The sequence below is a fragment of the Podarcis vaucheri genome (genome assembly GCF_965113315.1).
Source record: "Podarcis vaucheri genome assembly, chromosome: 3".
NCBI classification, from domain to species: Eukaryota; Metazoa; Chordata; class Lepidosauria; order Squamata; family Lacertidae; genus Podarcis; species Podarcis vaucheri.
In genome coordinates this window covers 75,184,615-75,205,438 of record NC_138761.1, presented here as the reverse complement: position 1 = coordinate 75,205,438, position 20,824 = coordinate 75,184,615, and the positions used below count along the sequence as shown (strand labels likewise).

The following is a 20,824-nucleotide window of genomic DNA, read 5'->3' as shown; positions in this document are numbered from 1 at the left end:
CGCGCTCCTTCTCTTTGCCCTCCAGCCCGCTAGTTTACACGCCAACGGCCACTCCACAAAAAGCAACGGTTAATAAAACACCCACACTGCCCTCGTGAGGTTTGCCGGGCGCTACCGAAGGTAGCGAGAGGCATCTGAATTAATTGTTCAATTTATTTGTCGTCTAATACAGGACCATTCTGGGCGACTTATATAGATAATAAACGTATATAGTATATATGGCCCTCTAGTTGGTAATGGAACGAATCAGGGGCAGCGAACCTGGAATTAACAGTCCCAGCACCTGCCGCTGCCGCAAGATGTACATGTTGAACCGATGGGGAAAACCCATACTTAACTAGACAACTTGCAAAAAAACAACAACAAAAAAAAAACCAACAACCCCCCCCCAAAAAAAAACCCTCAATCGCAGTCACCTTTGACTTTGAAAGGTTCTCAAAAGTGATTATAGAAATGCATGTTGAGGGACAGAGAAGATGAATTCTTTCTAGAATGCCTGGGGGCTGTCTTTGGGGTCTCAAATTTCAGCGGCACCTCAACTTCCATTCTTTATCATAGTTGCAGCGCCCCCAAGGTCCACTGTGACCTAACCAGTTACAGATAGGTAGCCGTGTTGGTCTGCCATAGTCAAAATAAAAAAATTCCTTCCTGTAGCACCTTAAAGACCAACTAAGTTAGTTCTTGGTATGAGCTTTCGTGTGCATGCACACTTCTTCAGATACCTGAAGAAGTATCTGAAGAAGTGTGCATGCACACGAAAGCTCATACCAAGAACTAACTTAGTTGGTCTTTAAGGTGCTACAGGAAGGAATTTTTTTATTGTGACCTAACCAGTCACGCTTCCCTACATCTGCTTATGGGGCTGTTCAAAATCACAATAATAGTAACTTGGCTAAAAGGTAGACCACAGATCAGGAATAGTACTGCTTAGGACTAAGGGGATGCCGGCATGCTTCATGAGCATTTTAACTTAAGAGAAGATTCACTGAAATTAATGAACTTAGTGATGTTCATTAATTTCAGGGGGTCTATTCCAAGTAACTTCGTTGAATATCACCCAAGGTTTCCTTTCGAAAATGGAAATATTATCCAAAAGTAAACAGAAGAAACACAATTTCTGACTAATACAAGCAGACAATAAGGGGTGGGGGTGGGGAAAAGAGAATTTGAGGAGCACATTAATAAAAACAGAAAAACACCAACAAAATTATTATTTTTAAATACATTAGAAGCAGACCAGCCCACTGGTTGTTTGGACCTTTGTACAAGGAAGCCAGAGGTTTGGCGAATAAGTGAAAGGAGACTGTGGTGAAGCTGAATGTATTTGCGGTGAAACTGAATGTATCTGTTTTCACAATAGAAGATGTAGGGCCGGTCCTTGTGCCTGAACTTTCTCAGGAAAGGAATCAGGTGACTTAAATGGTTTTAGAAGCAACTGTGCTATACTTTGAGCAAACTCTGCTACTAGTGTATCCATGGGTTTTGATAAAAGTGCAGAAAGTTATTCCTAGGCACATTCACATTAGTTTGGACTAACATACGGAAGAAAAATCTGTTAACATCTCTCATATGCATGATGGCTTAATAGTCAAATTGGCTGAATATGACCAGGCAAACTGGTTTGCATATGTTTGGAAAACATTGAACGGCAAGCACTTTTATGATCACAATGTAAACTTGGGTAAGTCTTGATCTGATTTTGCCTTAAAATAATAATATCCCAATTGGCAGAAATTATTCGCAGAATTCCAATAGCTGTTGCAGTTTCTCTCACCCCCATGTAACAAACTACCGGCAGGAACGCTGCCTTCCACATGAGAGCTATTCAAGGTAAAGGAATCCCACCTGCCTTTGCACTGTTAATCATATATGTAATTAAAGAGTTAAATGATTTGGCACTTAGTTCTGCAGTCTTATTTGCTTACCTGAAATGCTTTACATTATGTTAACAAAACCACATTTTTAAAGTAAAGAAAAGCAAAAGTGTGCAAACCAGACTCTGCTTCAGAAATGAGAAAACATTTGCCAATTTGAACTCCACCTCATTTCTTACTCTAGAGTGTTGGCCTCAGGCACTGTTCCCATTAGGGGACCCAAGCCCAGAAGGGACCCTGCAGGCCTCGGCTACCCATCCTGGAATGTGAGTATACCGTTCCTCTACCAATTCTGATTGAAAAAGGAATAAAAAGCACTGCAATTTCAAATAGACTATGCATAGTAAGTTTTGCACACTTGTTCATATACGAAACAAAAACATCTGGGTGTGCTTTGCAGTGTTTTCAGTTTCCATTTTCATGCCTTTGATTCAGAGGTTACTATTTGATGCTTTTAAGAAACACCTCCCACTTAATTGGGGGGTGTCTGCTTTTCTTCTAGTTGTAATTAAAATTCACAGAGGGAAATGCAAGATTTATGATCTGGAACAAGCAATGGTCCCAAGGACCTTTAGAAGTAGCAGTTTATTTAATTTGAAAGCCTGAGACTGGTACCAATGCAATCAATAAAATGCAGTCTGCACAGATTTAATAATCTTATTGCAGTAAATACATGCAAAAACTACCTCATAAGCTTAATACTTATATTTCCATTTCCCCTTCATTTAATGTGGGACTGAGTAGCATATTCTTGCTAGGCTTATAGCCTGGATAAAGGTAAAGGGACTCCTGACCATTAGGTCCAGTCGTGGCCAACTCTGGGGTTGCGGCGCTCATCTCACTTTATTGGCTGAGGGAGCTGGCGTACAGCTTCCGGGTCATGTGGCCAGCATGACTAAGCCACTTCTGGCGAACCAGAGCAGCACACGGAAACGCCGTTTACCTTTCCACCGGAGCGGTACCTATTTATCTACTTGCACTCTGACATGCTTTCGAACTGCTAGGTTGGCAGGAGCAGGGACCAAGCAATGGGAGCTCACCCTGTTGCGGGGATTTGAACTGACGACCTTCTGATTGGCAAGTCCTAGGCTCTGTGGTTTAACCCACAGCACCACCCGTGTCCCCTATAGCCTGGATATTGGTGCATAAATGTCAGAATGATTGTGATTTGGTACTGTGACAACAGATCATCTTTCACATACCCTCATTTGCCTCTATCGTAAGAGGCTAGTCATTAGTTCAAGGTGGGGCTGAGCCCTACCAGTATTTTTTCTGCAGGGCAGAATCCAAAACTGAAGCCCAGCAATCCTGCATCACCAACAGGCAGATTCCTAAATTTCCTGTAATTCAGGAGTCTATTATGTTAAATCTTTTCTGCCAATCACTGCTGTGGCCAACAAGTTCTACCCTTCACCTTTGTCTCCAGGAGTAAAAGAAAAAAAACAAAACCCCACTGGTTTGTCAAATCCAAATACAACATCCTTTAAATCTCCCTACACATACCAGGATATTCTTATTTGATCCAGCCCCCTTTATTCTAGTTCTTACAGGTGTAGCCTGTTCAGAGATCCAGTTAGCCTGACCCTTATCCAGGACACTCCATTCTATTTCCTATTCCTGCTTTTTAATTCCCTAAAGGTTGTTGATTTTTTTTTAAAAAATGTGGTGCTTCTGCATATCTTGGTATTTCTGTAAGCCTGCTGATACTGCATGTAGATGGTGTTGTTTTGGCTACTAAAGTATTCACAGATAACTGAGTTCACAATTACTTCATATAAGATTATTGTGTTTCTCATCTATTCATGCCTGATGTGCAAGTGCAGGTTGGGCAGCTGATCTTACATAATCATATACTTGTTAATCCATCATTTCAGGCAGAGATGCCGAAACATCAGGAATAAACATTTAAGATTGGGATGCTAATGCAACAAGTTTAAACTGTATTCTGAAAGCGCTGGTGAACACAGCCTATATATTTCTGTCATCTATGAATAAACTGCTTTATTAGCTAAAACGTGGAGAGTAGATTTGCCAAGACAAAACCACATTTCGGTAACATCCTTTGTTTCAAGCACTTTGTTATGCTGCTGTTGATCATAATGATGCAAACAACGAAGTAATTGTACAAAATTATTGCCGCTGATTTACATATGAAATGCACACCTTCCACTGCTGCATGCTAGCATTGTTGAACTAGGTTATAAATAGTGAATGTAGATGTGTGTGTATGTGGGGAGAGAAAATGGTCTCTGATGAGCAAAAGCGAGGAATGAAGAGTTTTTCAAACCATGTTGAAGTTGGGAGATTTTTCACTGAAATCATAGTTGATTTTGCATTCATTTTGTAAAGGGAGAGCTGTACAGAAACTCTCACAAGTAATTTTCTCTGTTTCTCAAAATAAAAAACAACGGAATCCTGGAGCTAGGTGAAAAGTAGAGGTCATTCAGTTTATTGGGGTTTTAATTGTAGTGCGAAGGAGTCTGTTCTGTCAGCACAAGCATTTCTGCTTTCCTGAACAATCTCCCCCCCAATGCTGTTCTGGGGGTTCCCCAGACCCTCCAGAGCAGATTTGGGGAGTGCACTAGAGGAGAGACAAAAAGTCCCAACTTGTGCTGGCTTCCGCTTGGTGGGTCAGAAGCAGCTACTGGGCCACAAACTTTAAGTGGTCACAACAGAAGGATTACAAACATACAAATATATTGTTTTAAAAAAGATGTGCTCCTCAGAGAGAGAGAGAGAGAGAGAGAGAGAGAGAGAAAACAACTTGTATAAAAAAGGTAATTCAGTAAGCCCAATATTGCAAATTTAAGTTAAAAGAGAATCCTGTGTTTAGAAAGGTTCCATTAAGTAAACCAGTAGTTTTCAAGCTTTCTGCCCAGAGAGAATCTCTTCTTGTCTACTTGCCTTCCAAGGACTGTCCTACATATTTGCCATGAAATCTTTGTGCATTTATTGCATTAACATTCTGTGTTCTTTTCTACTGCACACGGACACTCATTGATCAGTTGCCAGGTCTTGTGCTACTGCAGGAACTATGGGCATGTTTTAGGGTGCATTCAGTGTTCTCCTCCAGACATGCTTAGTAGTGCAGTATCACTAAAAAGTGGGTGGAATTCAGAAAGGTGTGTCCACTGAGGAACCACTAATACATTTTCTAGATACACCCTACAAAATTCCCTATAAAAGCGGTAAACACATGACCTATAACATGACCTTGTTTTTTAAAAAACCAATAGTTAGCTGGTAGCAAATACAACTGACAAGCCAGTAGTAGCTTTGGGGGAGTAATGAGGCAGCATTAACATCTCTCTTGGCCTAAGCTCAGTTTGGGTGTACATAAATGAAAGTGCTAGGCAAATGATAGGGAACTCTCGGGTGACTAGCAAATAAGCAAGGAGAGCACTGGTTTTTCTGTATTAAGGATGTAAAGGATTACTTTAGCATCTTTGAGTGTGACTTACATTTTTCTATTCCACATTTTTGGTTAGGCAAATAACTTTCCTATCATCAAGTTAATACTGCACTGCAAAAAATGTTTTCTTAACACCATTATGTTTTTAATAATATTGTTGCCAAAAGGTTGTTAGGAAATACAATATTCATTTGAAAAACAATAGAGCCTCTAAATTTACCTTCACTAACCTGATGTCCTCCCAATGTTTTGGGTTGCAACTCCCATCAGGACGCCTGCACACTGCTGTAAGTTTAAAGCACCCGGAGAGCAGCAGGTTGGTAAAGGCTGCCCTAAACTGTATTAAGAAAAACTTTTTAAAAGAAAGTTGAAAGGTGTTCACAGAATATTTAATCAAAGGCCAACAATTCTATCATGCACACTTTAAATAATAATGTGTTTTCACCATTTGTCACTGAACTTTTATACATTGTGATTTAAAAGAAAATATTAGAAGTTTAAAACATGCATTCATTTTATTTTAGGGATGAGAGGAATCAACTTTCTTCCATCACAGGCATTTTTTAAAAACACTGATTCAATCCATTATTAAATGGAGGATTCAGAGCTTCATAGAAGTGTAAGAATCTCTTACACATGGGGGAGCCAAAGTACTCTTCTGACTAATGAAAAGGGTTACAGTGATTTTAGACAGTAGTTGAGCAAGAACTTAAGATAATTTGAAGGGAAAAGGTACTATAAAACATGGGTATGCTAGGAGCAATACTAACTTTTCAAAAAACTGAAGGAGGTGGGTCTAATTTGGCTGGTTTGTAACACTTGCTTTTTCATTTAGATGGCAGGTATTTTTATGCTTCATTATCTGTGCTAAGTTTGACCACAAAGTCAACTACTATACAAACACACCTACAGGGGAAAAAAAATGAATTGAGGAAGATGTTATGGACAATACGTGGAGATTTTCAGTAGAATAAAATGTCTGCAGATTTTTTTTAGTAATGAAAGATTTTTGGACTACCTGTGTAATCTTTCTTTCTGCTGTAGAGGTACTGTACATTGTTGATATCCTTGAGGATCAGCAAAAAATCTTCATACATGTGATGTGTTACTACTGGAGTCATAAAGTCCTTGTGCCTATCTACTCTTCTCTGTGCAATAAGACACCAGGATCCTCTCCATTTATCAGTGGTAACAGAGGATGTGAAGTCTACAGTGCCCTATATAAGATAAGATGGTAGAAGTTATGTCTGTCTGTGAGGGAAACAAGCTCTCACAGAAGTTGAAAACACTGACATATTACAAATGCTGAAATAAATAGTTTGAAGGTTTGTAGCAGTTGTTCTCACTCACCAACACATTCTTAGATTGGAGAAAGTTGCTTTGCAGTGGTAACCAGGGCTTTTCTTCAGCAGGAACTCACCGGAACTCAGTTCCGGCACTTTTCAGGTAGGTGTCATTGCCATTCTAAGAGAACGAGGGAGGCTTTCATGGTGAGCTGCAACACTTCTGATTCTAAAAAAACAGCACTTACTTGTGGTAACCAAGAATGTATATTTTATATACAAGCAGTAAAAAACTGCATTTTTGTTACCTCTGTAGCTCACAAAACATTCTGCATTAATAAATCAGGTTTTCTCTATATCTCTACATATAATTTATCTTAATATTACGGATTGAAAAGTACAGACCAGGAGATTGAGTGGTTTGTGTAAAGTCACTCAGCAATCCTGACAGAACCACCTGAACATGTTTCTTGAAAGAGGCTATCTTGAGTTCAAGTGGTGAATTGGGTGTGTTTGTGTGTGATTTCTGTGCCTTTAATGTAACAGAAAAGAACTTCTAAAAATCCTATGATTACCTACCAAAGAACTGGAATATTTTTCTAATCACTTAATAGGACCAACTGCTAAAAGATCAAGCCTTTCACTTTTTACTGTCATACTTTATATTGAGAAATGTTAGGTTAAAAAACATACTTAAAGGTACTAAGAACTACCAACTCAGGTAGCTCCAAATTAAAAAATGCAATATATTTTGTATATGTACACCTCTTGTCAAGGCTTATTCATAGTCTTCAGTTATTTAAAGTCACATCATTTTTGTCAGAAGTCAAAACAGCTTTGACTGGAATAGTTTGTAAAAATACATATCATATGCAATTTTACTATAGTGGCTTAAACTGCAATCCTAAACTTTAGGTGAGAGCCAGTGTGGTGTAGTGGTTAAGAGCGGTAGTCTTGTAATCTGGGGAACCGGGTTCGCGTCTCCGCGCCTCCACATGCAGCTGCTGGGTGACCTTGGGCCAGTCACACTTCTCTGAAGTCTCTCAGCCCCACTCACCTCACAGAGTGTTTGTTGTGGGGGAGGAAGGGAAAGGAGAATGTTAGCCGCTTTGAGACTCCTTAAAGGGAGTGAAAGGCGGGATATCAAATCCAAGCTCTTCTTCTTCTTCTAAAAAACAATAGTAACAAGCTGTAGCACCCCCCCCCCCAGTATATTTTAATATATTGGTATCTGCAGTCTTGCACAGTTCAGGTGGCAATGTTTTTGTTCAGTGCTTCAGTGAAATATCCTGCTAATGCACACACATGAGCTTAATCCCTCATAAACCTCTGCACAATCCAACAGGTATATCTCCTGTAACTGCCTTATCATTTTGTAGACATGTTTAATAAGCCACTAGTTGATGTAAAATGTTTGCTTGCTAGGATGAAGCATCCTTTGCCCATCTAGTAAATATATTGCTTAAGAGTGTGTTGTGGAATTTGGTTGCACCAGAATCAAGGGGAACAATTAAATAGGTGCAATGAAATCATTAGTGGAAAATCATGCACCTCATCCATAATGAAGTTGTTAGACAACTGTGTTTACATAGAACTCACCATGAGATACAATTGTACTTGCATATGTGAGGTTTGGGGTCCAAATTCAGAACAAACGTTTAGCCTTCAAAAATGTATTTGCTGATTATTTTTTAAAAGTGTCAAGCAAGCTAAAATGATATCTAAATCAAGACGCTTGCCAGAAATGCTCAGGTAGATGCCACAATTCAGCCCTTATATAAGTAAGGCTGCACCACTCAGTCCCAAGAGTTCTTGAGCTGTACCCTTTAGAAATAGTTTATTGCATATATTGGGTTCCAGCTCATTTTTTTCACTAATAAGATTATAAATACTGGTGATGTTAGTTGCCAAGAGCAGGACTCGGTCATTTTCTAGAGTTGTGTTGTAACTTGGCCTTTGAGGTCCCTCATCCCTAACCTAAGCAATAGTCTAGCATGATGCCAATGAGCATAGGTGAGCTTTAGGCTTAAGTGCTGCCTCTCCATTTTTCTCCTCCTCATGCGGTTGGAAGGAGACAAGTTTGCCATTTCGTCTGAACTGCCAAATGGTGGTTAACATTAAGGGTGGAATTAAACATTGCTATTACAAACGTTCCATCTGTGCATGCATTTCAGCTTGCCAGAGGGAACAATTGCCTTCTTCCCATGGGCTGCTCTGGGGGTTCTCCCGACCTGCCCCCCAGCCAATTTTGGGTGTGTGAGTGGAAGAGGGGGGCAAGTTCCATTGTAGAAGCCCTTACGCAGGGGTTCCATTGACAGGGTTTGTTAGGTGAATCCCACCCTAAGTATGGGTTATTTGAAACAAGCCAACTTGAAGCCCTGTTTCTGACATAGTTTCAACAACATTCTCTTTGACATGGAAAATACATTTATAACCCCGGATGTCCTCTTTTTCCAGACTGAATGTTGTTCAAGAGTATATCAAGAACATAATGGCTTGAGAATTCAACTGGTTTGATCTACATTTTCATCTAATTACAAAACTGAATTACAGTAAGCCAGCAATGTTTTTGTAGTGCTAAAATTTAAGGTATCAAAATACATAAATCATGTTAAGCTTTTTTAAAGTCCTCTGAGAATCACATACTGGCCCATTATATAGAAGGTTTGCGACACTTCACTTTAGTTTGTGTGTGTGTGTGAAGAAGTTAACTGAAATAACTCCACTTAGTGTTTGAGAGGGAGAGAGCAATGTAATGAAATCTGTTTGCTGTGCTAGCTGTCTCCAGATTGGGCTGTAATTACACCACAGAAGGAAGAAAGGTAGCTGAGTCTCAATCTGGATCATTTATGTAAACTCAGCCTTCTTGTCAACGATGTTCTCAGATTGCAAGCATGCAAACCACAAAAATCATCTCCTATGAACAAAATAGAGACAGTGTCAGATTGCAGGCTTCTGATATACCTTGTATTCTCTCTGTAATTGGACTTTAACATCTGACACAGTAAGGTTAAAAAACTTCTCATGTAATATACATCTATTCAGGGAATGAAATCCTGTACAGAAGGGGGTAGGGGGAGGGAGAAGAACGATCCTTTACTCCTTTATGGCATAGAATTGACACAGAGTTGTATGAAGAAGCATTTATTTGGTGTGAATTAAAACAAAATGTTCAGTAAATCAAGGAAAATGTAGTTACCTGCGTTTGCTGAAATAAGTGGCATATTATACAGAAGGCAAATAATTACCCTGGAAGTTTAAAACCCCACCCACTGAACCAAATTGAAGACTATACAAACAGCACATTCAAAATTATTCTTTTCTGCAGAACGACATAAATATTACAAAGCTCTTACCATACCTGATGCGCGCTCTCAGCAACTCTTTCAAACACACAATGCATTAGGCAAAGGGTAATTTTATATGTAAATACATAACGAAACAGTGTGAGGAGACATAGCGGCATGTAGTCAGATAAAAGATTCCCTCCTTTCCCCTGCTAATTCATCGAGCTGCCCTTCATGTTGATAAATTGGTACATTAATTCTGGTTTTAAACAGCCCTCTCTCTGGCAGATTTAGAAAGCATTTCTCCCGACACCTGCAGCTTCAGGGCCCCCCTCTGTCTTCTCTAGTGCAGGAAAACCACAGGCCACCACACTGGCGCCATCCCTGGCTATGTCCAATCAATAAGGACTTATTTCCTGTCCATTTGCTGAGGTCACAGAAGCGAGTCTCATTAATTATTGCTACCAGTGCAGCCTCAAGTGTGCTTCTGGCATGACAAGTGAAAACTGTTTGACCTTTTTTCCCTAATTTTGTTTGTAGCAGTTCCGAAGGGTATATGTTAGTTTGGGAATGTGGTGAGTGGAACAGAAAAACATTTTTTAAAGCCACTGACACATTTAGATGCGGAGCAATGGCAGATCTTGACGCTCTCCACTATTATCTGTTCTGCTCATTAGCGCAAACAAAAAGTGGCTCCTTTTCCCAATTGTAGATCATGAAAATCTTGTCACAGCATAAACAATGTTTTCTAAAGCAGATCTGGCCTCCGAGGGAGGGAAGCACTCCAGAGCCTCCAGTGCTCTGTTTCCATGGTAACGACATAGGTCAATAGCTGAAGTCACACCTTTGCCAGCCTTGATTGCATCTTGCAACTGTGAGAAAACACATGCACAATATCATCAGTTTTGACAGAAATAACTATATGCAGAATGCTAAGAAAACATTATGGATTCTGTATTTTCATGACCTGAGCTTCAAAGGACAGTCTCGTTAAATTACTGACAAAAAAATGGAATCCACTATTCGATGAAACAACCCTAATCAATTTAATTGCTTTTCATTTATTGATAATTCAAGATGCACCTTTCAAAGACTAATGTAACTGCAGCAGAAGGCTCTCAACTAGTCATGTGTACAATTCTTGCCTAATGGGAATAAGCCCAACAAATAAACTTGTGCTTATAATAAATTCATTAATATGCATTTTTAACTGAATTTCATCACAAGCAAGTAGATTAATATGTGCATTTACTTTCATGTTGTGCAGACTACAGCACAGTGTATATTGTTCTGTTTACACATTGTAATTTTAATCTGGAGTATAATTTCAAAATATTAATCCACAACCCATTTCCTTTGGAGTACCAAGAGGCAAACTGGCTGAAGAGTTCAGCCTATCTATGGGGATCACCCACCAAAGCCTGTTATTGTGCAATCTTCTTTCAGATGGGCTTCTAGCTGGTCTAATTTAGATCAGTGGGCACTGTGTGCATTAGAAAACATTTGCTATCAACAATCATAATTTCATCACTCTAGCACTGCATAACAGAAAAGGAAAAAACAATCTACAGTGGTACCTCGGGTTAAGAACTTAATTCGTTCTGAAGGTCCGTTCTTAACCTGAAACTGTTCTTAACCTGAGCTACCACTTTAGTTAATGGGGCCTCCTGCTGCCGCCGTGCAATTTCTGTTCTCATCCTGAAGCAAAGTTCTTAACCCGAGGTACTATTTCTGGGTTAGCGGACTCTGTAGCCTGAAGCGTCTGTAACCCGAGGTACCACTGTATTTCTGGATTTGTTTACAAGTATGACCAGGCCAAAAGTTAGATACATTTTAATCCCACTGATTCAACTGGAAAGTGTTAAGAATGTGCTTAACTTTATTGTTGAAATAAATGAATATAAAATGCTTAATTTCATCTGAATCATGCCCTGTATGAACCCTCTGCCTCACTAATGGAGAAGTGCACCATCATCTTGCACTGATGTGATGGGTTGCTTCCCTAACCTGTCAAGATACAATGGAGGGGATATTTATTTATTATGTTTTATATCATGTCTTTCTCCAAAGAGCTCAAAGTGGCACACATGGTTCCACTCCCCTATTTTATTCTCACAGCAGTTAAATGAGTCAGGCTGAAAGACAATAATGGCCCAACGTCGCTCAGCGAACTTCATGGCTTAGTAGGTATTCAAGCCTGCGTCTCCCACCCAGTCCTAGCTCAGTAGTCTACAATACAGGGGTGTACTGCTGTGCATCAGGAGTTATCAGAGTATCAAGTAACACAGGCACAGGAAAACTCCGGCCCTCCAGATGTTTGGGGCTACAATTCCCATCATCCCTGACCACTGGTCCTGTTAGCTAGGGATGATGGGAATTGTAGTCCCAAACATCTGGAGGGCCGGAGTTTGCCTATGCCTGAAGTAACATATTTATGCCCTGTGTACTAGGTATTAAATGTACAGAAAATGCGCAAATGGAGAATGCCTCTCAGCTCTGTTAGTGAGGCCATGTGTCCCTTATCTACTGAAGCTTTTGCAAAACAGGCAATGCTTCTAAGTTTGTTTGCACACTAGTTACCCTGAAGTGACTACTGGGACAGGTTAGAAGAAGATGACTCAATTATCCTGCCAGGGCTCCCTGCTACTTAACTCCTCCAGCTTTAAATGAACCCCATGGGAAATGCCCAATTTTGCGCATATTGCTAAGCCAAACAATGACTTACAATGTGCAAGCAGAAGTGTGGGTTTCCTAAGCAAAGATTTTGGCTGTTGTGCTCCTTCCCTAGTCCTTCTACTGCTGAGCTGCTTGGAAAGTAAGCCATGGTTTGGCTCAGTATTATGTCTGAAGCCAGGCGTGTGCTTTTTCTTCCCCAGACAAAGAATGAGCAATAAAGCAAAGAAGAAACACTGACTATAGCTTGTGCTTTGCCTGCAGCAAGACAAATAACACAAGACCTAGTTCAGACATAACTTTAAGTCAAACCATGGTTTAGTCTTGGGTAGCACAGCAACAGAAGGACCAGGGGAGCAGCTGTAATATTCACTCTGAGAATCCATACATTTGCTTGTTCATACTTAGTCATGGTTTGGCTTAGCATTATGTGTGAACTGGGTCTATGAAACCATAACTGATAATTATATGATTACATATGGAAGCTCTTAGAAACATTAAACACACATTCCTGTTGAAGTGTATATATAAAATTAAAAGGCAGGAAAGAAAAATTTCCTGCAATATTTAAGTAATATACTTTAGTAAAAAAAAATACTCTAAATGACATGAAAGTAACTTGAGAACTAGAAGCTGGCTGCAAGATCCATCTATTTTATGTAGGCAATTACACTTATATATAATGAATGGTTGTTCTTATCTAAACATGTAACTTAAGTGAATTAATTATGTATATTTGAAGATGAACTCAATTCTTAGCAAGGCATGGTACTTTAGTGCTCATGTCCCCATTCATAAAAAAATTATTTCCCACATTACTTAGCAGTATACTTCAGGGGAAAATAGGTTTTTATGATATGCATGTACAGTGCAACATTAATTAAGCATTTCTTTTAGAGCCAACCGCACTATACTGGATGGAACAAAGTAAGTGGAGCAAGGTAAGAACAGAAACTTAATACTGCAAATGTGTGTTTGTTTTTGTGCACATTTCTGATATTAGCAGGTGCTCCAATTGTGCAGCAAGCTGCGGATGTTTTGCTGAAGGTAAAAGGACATAAATTATTCTCTCAAATGGTGGACAGGTTAGAGAGATTGCTTTTAAAGAGGTGGTAGGCAATCATCACAGATGAATCCTTTAGAAATTGTCATATTCAGAAGGGAAGCTAAGGGCCAGCTACAGATCTTGTAACTCAATGTTCCTTAGAAACTTGAGATATTCTGTTCCGTAATGGCTCTCTCTAAATGTCCTTGAACTGAGATACGTTGTACTTTTATCTATTTATTTATATCCTGCCTCATTTTTAAATAACCCAAGATTGCTGACATAAGGCAGTGGAATACAATAAAAAACTAAAATCAACTAGACTAAGATAGCAGCATAAAAGTGTAATGACAGCTGTCCACTAAGTCATGACTAAAATCAAACTCCTCAAGATGCTTGCCTAAAGAGGAAAGTGAGAAAATGGTTTGCCAGAGAGAGCAAAGAGGGGTTCCATGTAGTGCTTGCATTGGCCCCACCCACCACAAGCTCATATTGCTCACTAGTGTTTGCCCCACACAGATGACCCACAAGGAAATGCAACCCTCACAGAAAAAGAGATCCCTCACCCCTGCTCTGAGGCCCAATTCCTCATTTCAAGTAGCCTTTCTGCAACTCTGCATGGTCAATAACTATTCTGGGAGTTCCCTTATTTGCTGCATAGAATATCTTTTCCATTTCTGAATGTCATTTTTTTCAAACTTGTCAGGTGGGGGCAGTGATTCCTATCAAAGTGTTTAGGAGGTTTTGAAGAGAATTTCAGAGCACTGCTGAGGAAGGCCTTCTGATTCTCTTTAGGTTCCACCACAGAGGATACTTCAAGCCGGGGCTCCTGTAGTATTTACCCAAATTGTGAAAAGGACAGCAAAGACGAACAGCTAGTTCTCCTTTCCTTTGCAAATCTATTCCTCCCCGCCCCACCACAAATTTCACTCATCAGCACTATTTCATTTAGCGCTCCAAAGCATTTCCCCATTACTATACCTGAATCACCAGGGCAAATATATTCCAGCCTTGGCACCTATGAAACTCAGCAAAGCAAACTCCACACAGGAACAATCTATCAAATGCACTCACTGCATTCCAGCCATCCACAGCTTCCCATGCAGCCACTTCACACTCCATACAAAAACCCCACAGCCCAAGCATCCCAGTAAGTCTCCCTGCTCCTACTGGGAATTCCCTGTCTCACTCACAACCTGTGCTTTTCACTTTCTATACATAAAACTGGCTGTCCTTTTCTTACAAGGCACCCTATATTTAACCTGGTAAAGGTAAAGGTACCCCTGCCCGAACGGGCCAGTCTTGACAGACTCTGGGGTTTGTGCGCCCATCTCACATCTATAGGCCGAGGGCCAGCGCTGTCCGGAGACACTTCCGGGTCACGTGGCCAGCGTGACAACGCTGCTCTGGCGAGCCAGAGCCGCACACGGAACGCCGTTTACCTTCCCGCTGGTAAGCGGTACCTATTTATCTACTTGCCCCCGGGGGTGCTTTCGAACTGCTAGGTGGGCAGGCGCTGGGACCGAGCAGCGGGAGCGCACCCCGCCGCGGGGATTCGAACCGCCGACCTTTCGATCGGCAAGCCCTAGGCGCTGAGGCTTTAGCCCACAGCGCCAACTTGCTAAAAAAAGAAAAGAAGAAAACTTAAATTGATTTGTGGTCAAGGAACTAACTAATGCATTAAGTGTTTGCCATGTTATGTACTGGATTTTCTAAATTTGTTTTCTCCTGTGAGGAACTGTCTACTTTGCTAAGTGCTGATATTTAGACTACCAAAATGTTACCTTGAGATAGAGCCAATATATTTTGTAGCTAAGAGGTTTACTTTCCCCCATTACTGTTGGAATGTTTCATAATTAGTTGCTATAGATCAGATTGGTGTTTGCGGCTCTACACATTCAACTTTCCTCTTTTTAAATGGCAGCTGGACAGTCATTAATTTAATGCTATATAATGCTATATTTTATCTATCTTTTTTGGATATACTATGATGCAGTTCTTCATGGCAACACATAGAACTGCACTGATATTCTAACCTGATATGTCTTCAAGCAACCTAACTTTTGTATTATAATGCAAAGTTTATAACTTCCTGAGCAAATTATACCCACTATCTTCACATTGCTCACAAGATGCGAAACTAGAAAATTTAAATGCTAAAGAAGGAAGTTTCAGTAAGACTGGTTTTTTTGTTAAAAATATATGACTGCCAATCGGAAAAGTATATTAATCTCTTCATATAAAACTCTCATAGCAATAAATTTATTTTTTAAAAAACATTGTTCCATATACAAAGGGTTATACTGATGTACATAATGCTGTGATATCCAAAAGGCCTTTCAGGAGGGTGCTTAGATAAGCCATCTGCTACATTGGCTGCACCAGTTATAGTGTTTATCATCTGGCAGCTCAAATGCAGATAACTATATTATGGAATATAAAGATCTGACTCCTCAAAAGAATAGTTTTGGAATAGGCTTTTTAGATATCAAAAAGGCTATTGATGTTTGTTATTATCAAAATATCTGCCTTCAGTAGTCACCTGCACAAATGCTTCCCTGATTTGAATTATGCAAGGAACTCGTTTTTAGCTTTACAATAAATTATAGCATCATGTATGAGATTAGCAGCATGAAACCAGTCAAGACACACAAAACTCGGTTGCAGTGCTCTATGAAGAATAATCTTGCCTTGCCTTTTCCAAGCAAGTCAAAACAGAGAGATTGACTGCTATTCTAGTGCCCAAACAATGCCTTGCCAATACAAAATAGACATTTGTGACATACACCCCAGGCATACAGTGGTGATTTTTGTTGTTATTAGGAGGCCTTTTTTGAGTGGGAGGGCTACATTGTGGTGTGAGGAATGTGCTAACTACAGTGCAAAATTTTAAATGAGGGAAGGAGAGATATATGGCAGAGTTTGAGAGATCTGGACTCTAGTTAGGACTCTTAGCAAATGTCACACAAGCATGCACACAAGAATTATTAGCCGTTTCCTTAAATATGACTATATCCAGCTGTGCTGTCCCTTCTGATGTCTTATCAGGAGAAAGGATCAACAGGAGCAGCTGCGGTGGACATTCTCTTCTTCAAAGGAGGAATTTCTAGCACTGATCCAAATTCACATGCATCTAACCCCAATGGTCCTCTTCTAATGCTTCTTTAGTCACTGAGTACTGAGGGAAATGACTTTTCCCCCTCTCTGGAACAAGTCATCTATAATCATCATACTGGATCAATAATTTTTCTGCATGTGATAGCCATACTCCAGAATACAGGACTGGCGTATAAACAGACTGATTAACTACTTGTGAGCAAATGACTGTAGTAGCTGAAATGGGCATTTTGAAATAATGGAATACTGGGGTGGGGGTACTATTTTAGAATACAAGGACATATTGGCAACACTGGCATCATATTTTGTATGCATATAAAAAGGTAAAGGTTAAGGAACCCCTGACCATTAGGTCCAGTCGTGACAGACTCTGGGGTTGCGGCGCTCATCTCGCTTTACTGGCCGAGGGAGCCGGCGTACAGCTCAGGGTCATGTGGCCAGCATGACTAAGCTGCTTCTGGCGAACCAGAGCAGCGCACGGAAACACCGTTTACCTTCCTGCCGGAGTGGTAACTATTTATCTACTTGCACTTTGACATGCTTTCGAACTGCTAGGTTGGCAGGAGCAGGGACCGAGCAACGGGAGCTCACCCTGTCGCGGGGATTTGAACCACCGACCTTCTGATCGGCAAGTCCCAGGCTCTGTGGTTTAACCCACAGCGCCACCCGTGTCCCTTTGTATGTATATACCAGCATTTATTGTATCTTCATTGCAGTGGGCTACTATGCAAGACCATTTTTTTGGTTGAAAAGCAGGATGAAAATAATTAACAAATAAAGGAAATGATGAGATCTACTCCATCATGCATAAGATGTTACTGGGCCAACTAAACACTACATACGCATGCACAGACTTGACTAAAGCCATTTGAGAGAGAGAGAGAGAGAGAGAGAGAGAGAGAGAGATGGAACTTCTAAAAATAAGGCATGGGTTTTAAGCATTTACTTACCTTTGTATAGTCTATTAAGTTTCCTTTAACTTGAGCCTGAAACAACACAAGGATAAAAGTTAAAATCTGTTTTATTGTCTAAGGTATTATAATTCTGAGACCGCATGCTTCAAAATTTGTGTCATTGTCTATGAGATTATAATTCTGAGACTGCAGATTTCAAACTAAACAATGGAAAACAAACATATTTCATCTAAAATAAGACACACAGATGGGCTATCAAAGGCAGTTGCAGAGAGAACGCCAAGTGCACCAGTGAACTGGTTCAATCAACTGTTATTCTAGTTCAGCCTTTCTCAACCAGGTACTCTTCAGTTTTTTTAGACCATTTTGGCCATTGGCTATGCTTGCTGGGGCTGAGGGAACTTACAGTGCACAACGTCTGAAGGGTACCAGACTGGGGATGCCTGTACTGACTGAACTGTTTCCTGTGCCTGGGAGAAAAGGGCTTCTCTGTGATGACTGTGGAAAGATTATAAGGAACTAAGTCTGCAGTCATAACCCTGCTTAGTTGGGAGTAAGCTGCACTGAATTCAATAAAGCATACACTGACCAAAGAACGTATTCATTAGAATAGATATGGATTTGTATCAAGATAGCAGCTTGAGAAGGGATAACAATCACAACATCAGAGAGCATATCAAAGCTAGTAGGCCTAAAATTAGTCCATCCAGCTGTGTTTTGAGTTGTAATCATATATGCATGAGCAGTTCCTTCCCTCTGCCTTCTCTTTGCTCTGTGCTTAGAAGTAATTAGTTGTTGAAAAACTAAAACTGTTATTTTATTTGTTTTAGTGACAGATAATGCTTGCATATTTTAATAAAATCCCTACAGAATACAAAGCAGAGCAGTGTCAGGCTCAGCGGTGTCTAATACTACGAATTTTGATAATCTTGTTACCTTAAGTGTCATAGTATTTTTATTGTGATCTTCATTTCTTGGTACCAACACTTTATTTTTATTGAACTTAAGCTGTAAATACACAGAAGCAGAATAATATTTTCATTTTATGCATGTTGGTTTGGTACCCATATGTTGGACGAATACACAGACACATATGCCACATTCACTTGTATCACTGAATGGCAAAATCCGATGTTATACTAAAAACACAGTTTAGTGAGACAGGAACAAGAAAAACGTATGTGTTCCCCACCTCTCCTAGGCATGGCTGTGTAAAAGTTTGAAAGCTTTTGCTTCCCACTGTGCTTAACAATGATTTGACATTTTGTCTGAACTAACAAACTATGATTAATGCTAACTATGGTTTGGGACTCATTCCAAACAAACCATAGTTTAACACTAACAAGTTTGTTGGTCTGGGCAAGGCAACAACTTGTGGTTAAACACAAACAGAAGCTAAAGCTTTTGAACTTCTTGTGGCTCCAGCGGAAGAAAAGAGGGATTCACATGAGCTAGAGACTCATTCCTCTCGTGCTAAGCAAATGATGACTAAAGAAGACTAAATATATGAACAGTGCTATTTGCCTACCTCTTCAATTTGCTTAATCCAGGCTTCTCTTCCAATGAGATCTTGATGCAAGACTACAGGAGCAGAATTTAAACTGAAGGCCACAGAATCATTAGAACTTTCATTCAAAAATGGTTGAATGTCGACATTTAGCTGTAAGAAGGAGGATCAAAATAGTTTGTAAAATAAAAGTAGTTCTTCATAGCTAATCCATTTCATCAGTGACTGACATCCCACATGTGTGCAGAGTCTTATATATATTTTGTATGCTTGGCCATACCAAAATCCTTCAACCAATACACACTATTAAGGATTTATCAGGCTATTGGTTCAAATCCAATTAATATTACCAGAGTCTCCAACCACAGTACGGTTTTTTAAGCATACTGGAAGATTCTGTGTCTGTGCATGTGCATACAAATGTCCTGTCCTGTGGGAACTCTGTCAGAGCATGCCAAACCACCACAAGTGTGTGCCAAATTCAGCGCTTTACTTTCCCAATAGGAGCTAACAGAAATTATTTGATAATAAGGGAGAAAAAAGTACAATTGCAGATACCAGAGTTAGGGGTTTAAGACTGCTCCCTGACTCTGGTAACCCAACCATTAAGAATCTGGCCTGTTCCTATGTGCACAACCCCTCCCTGAGTTTCTTGGTCATGCTTGTGACCTAGCTTTTTACAATGCATTGTTATGAAAGGAAAAATGACACACTACTGGTGCAAAACTCGGGCATGCTTAAATCCCAGTGAAATCAACAGAACATGCATTCAGTAGTAGAATTAGCTCTTCGGGGTTCTTTCAGTGTGCACCAGTTCAGCTGACTGGCACACACAAGAAACCGGGACTTCTGTGTGATGGCCCTAGAACTGTGGAACTTCCTGTTGACTTGCCCCTTGCCCCACCTGTACAGGTGCTTAGGCAAGCATGGAGTACTTTCCTCTTCAGTGCTACCTTTAACTGAGGCTGTAATTAGTTTGGGTGTTATGCAGCAATTTCTTAATTATTCTGAGCCCCCTCTTCTCCCCTGCATGCAGTTCTCCTTACCATCCCCCTCCCTAGCCAATTTCAGGAGGTAGGGCATGCAGGCACAGAATTGGGGAGGGAGGGAGCCCTATTGTGTACGTGGATGTCCACTGATGGGGCTGGTTAAGTGAATAGCTTTTATACCTACAATTTACGTGTGTGTTTATATCTATATCTATATCTATATCTATATCTATATCTATATATATTAAGCAGCAGCAACCAAAACCTGCACCTGCTGACTACAAAGCTACGACAGAAAGAAAAGATACGTGTGGTTCTTGTTCATTATATCAGCTTTTCAGCTACTGCAGTAAAAGGAAGAGCATACCTTATGACTCATAGACATGTGCTTTCCATACTTAAATGCCATATTCTGGATCCTTGCATCATGTTTTGCCAATTCCATTGCAGCGTGGCAGCTTTTTGCCAGCAAGGCACTATGGGATAGGAAAACTTGCTCCTTCCACGTTGATATCCTAATGTCATCTGTGAGACCATTTCCCTAGAAATGCAAGAAAGAGTGAGTAGAATATGCTCCAAATCGAGGTATTATTAAACACAACAGTGAAACCACCTACTCTACATGAGACCTTCATATGGCAGGTGAAGCAGAACATTCTGCAGTAATCTTCCATCTTAACAAGTTGATGGAAATTATAGAAACCAAAAGGTTTGAACAACTTT

General features: G+C 40.1%; 1 protein-coding gene and 1 long non-coding RNA gene across 4 annotated transcripts in view; one reads left to right on the top strand and one right to left on the bottom strand.

Annotated features, from left to right (window-relative positions):
* Positions 1–34: 34 nt before the first annotated feature.
* Positions 35–17,634, top strand: LOC309528996. Of its 2 annotated transcripts, none has more exons than XR_014218010.1 (7): positions 35–120; positions 1,024–1,830; positions 2,059–2,140; positions 3,749–6,732; positions 9,027–9,121; positions 13,427–13,470; positions 16,623–17,634. It is a non-coding gene; the product is annotated as an uncharacterized lncRNA (long non-coding RNA). The 2 variants fall into 2 exon arrangements; XR_014218011.1 differs by having other exon boundaries at positions 11,975–13,470.
* The window catches only part of PDSS2 (decaprenyl diphosphate synthase subunit 2), a 71,743-nt gene continuing 60,616 nt past the window's right edge, over positions 9,698–20,824 (bottom strand). For both annotated transcript variants that reach the window (XM_082216676.1, XM_082216675.1), the window contains 4 exons: positions 20,469–20,642; positions 19,134–19,265; positions 17,642–17,677; positions 9,698–10,728 (listed from right to left, as the gene is read on the bottom strand). In XM_082216676.1, the coding sequence (XP_082072802.1) occupies positions 10,570–10,728; positions 17,642–17,677; positions 19,134–19,265; positions 20,469–20,642 (501 nt within the window). In that variant the 3' untranslated portion in view covers positions 9,698–10,569. The remainder of the gene's footprint in view (positions 10,729–17,641; positions 17,678–19,133; positions 19,266–20,468; positions 20,643–20,824) is intronic.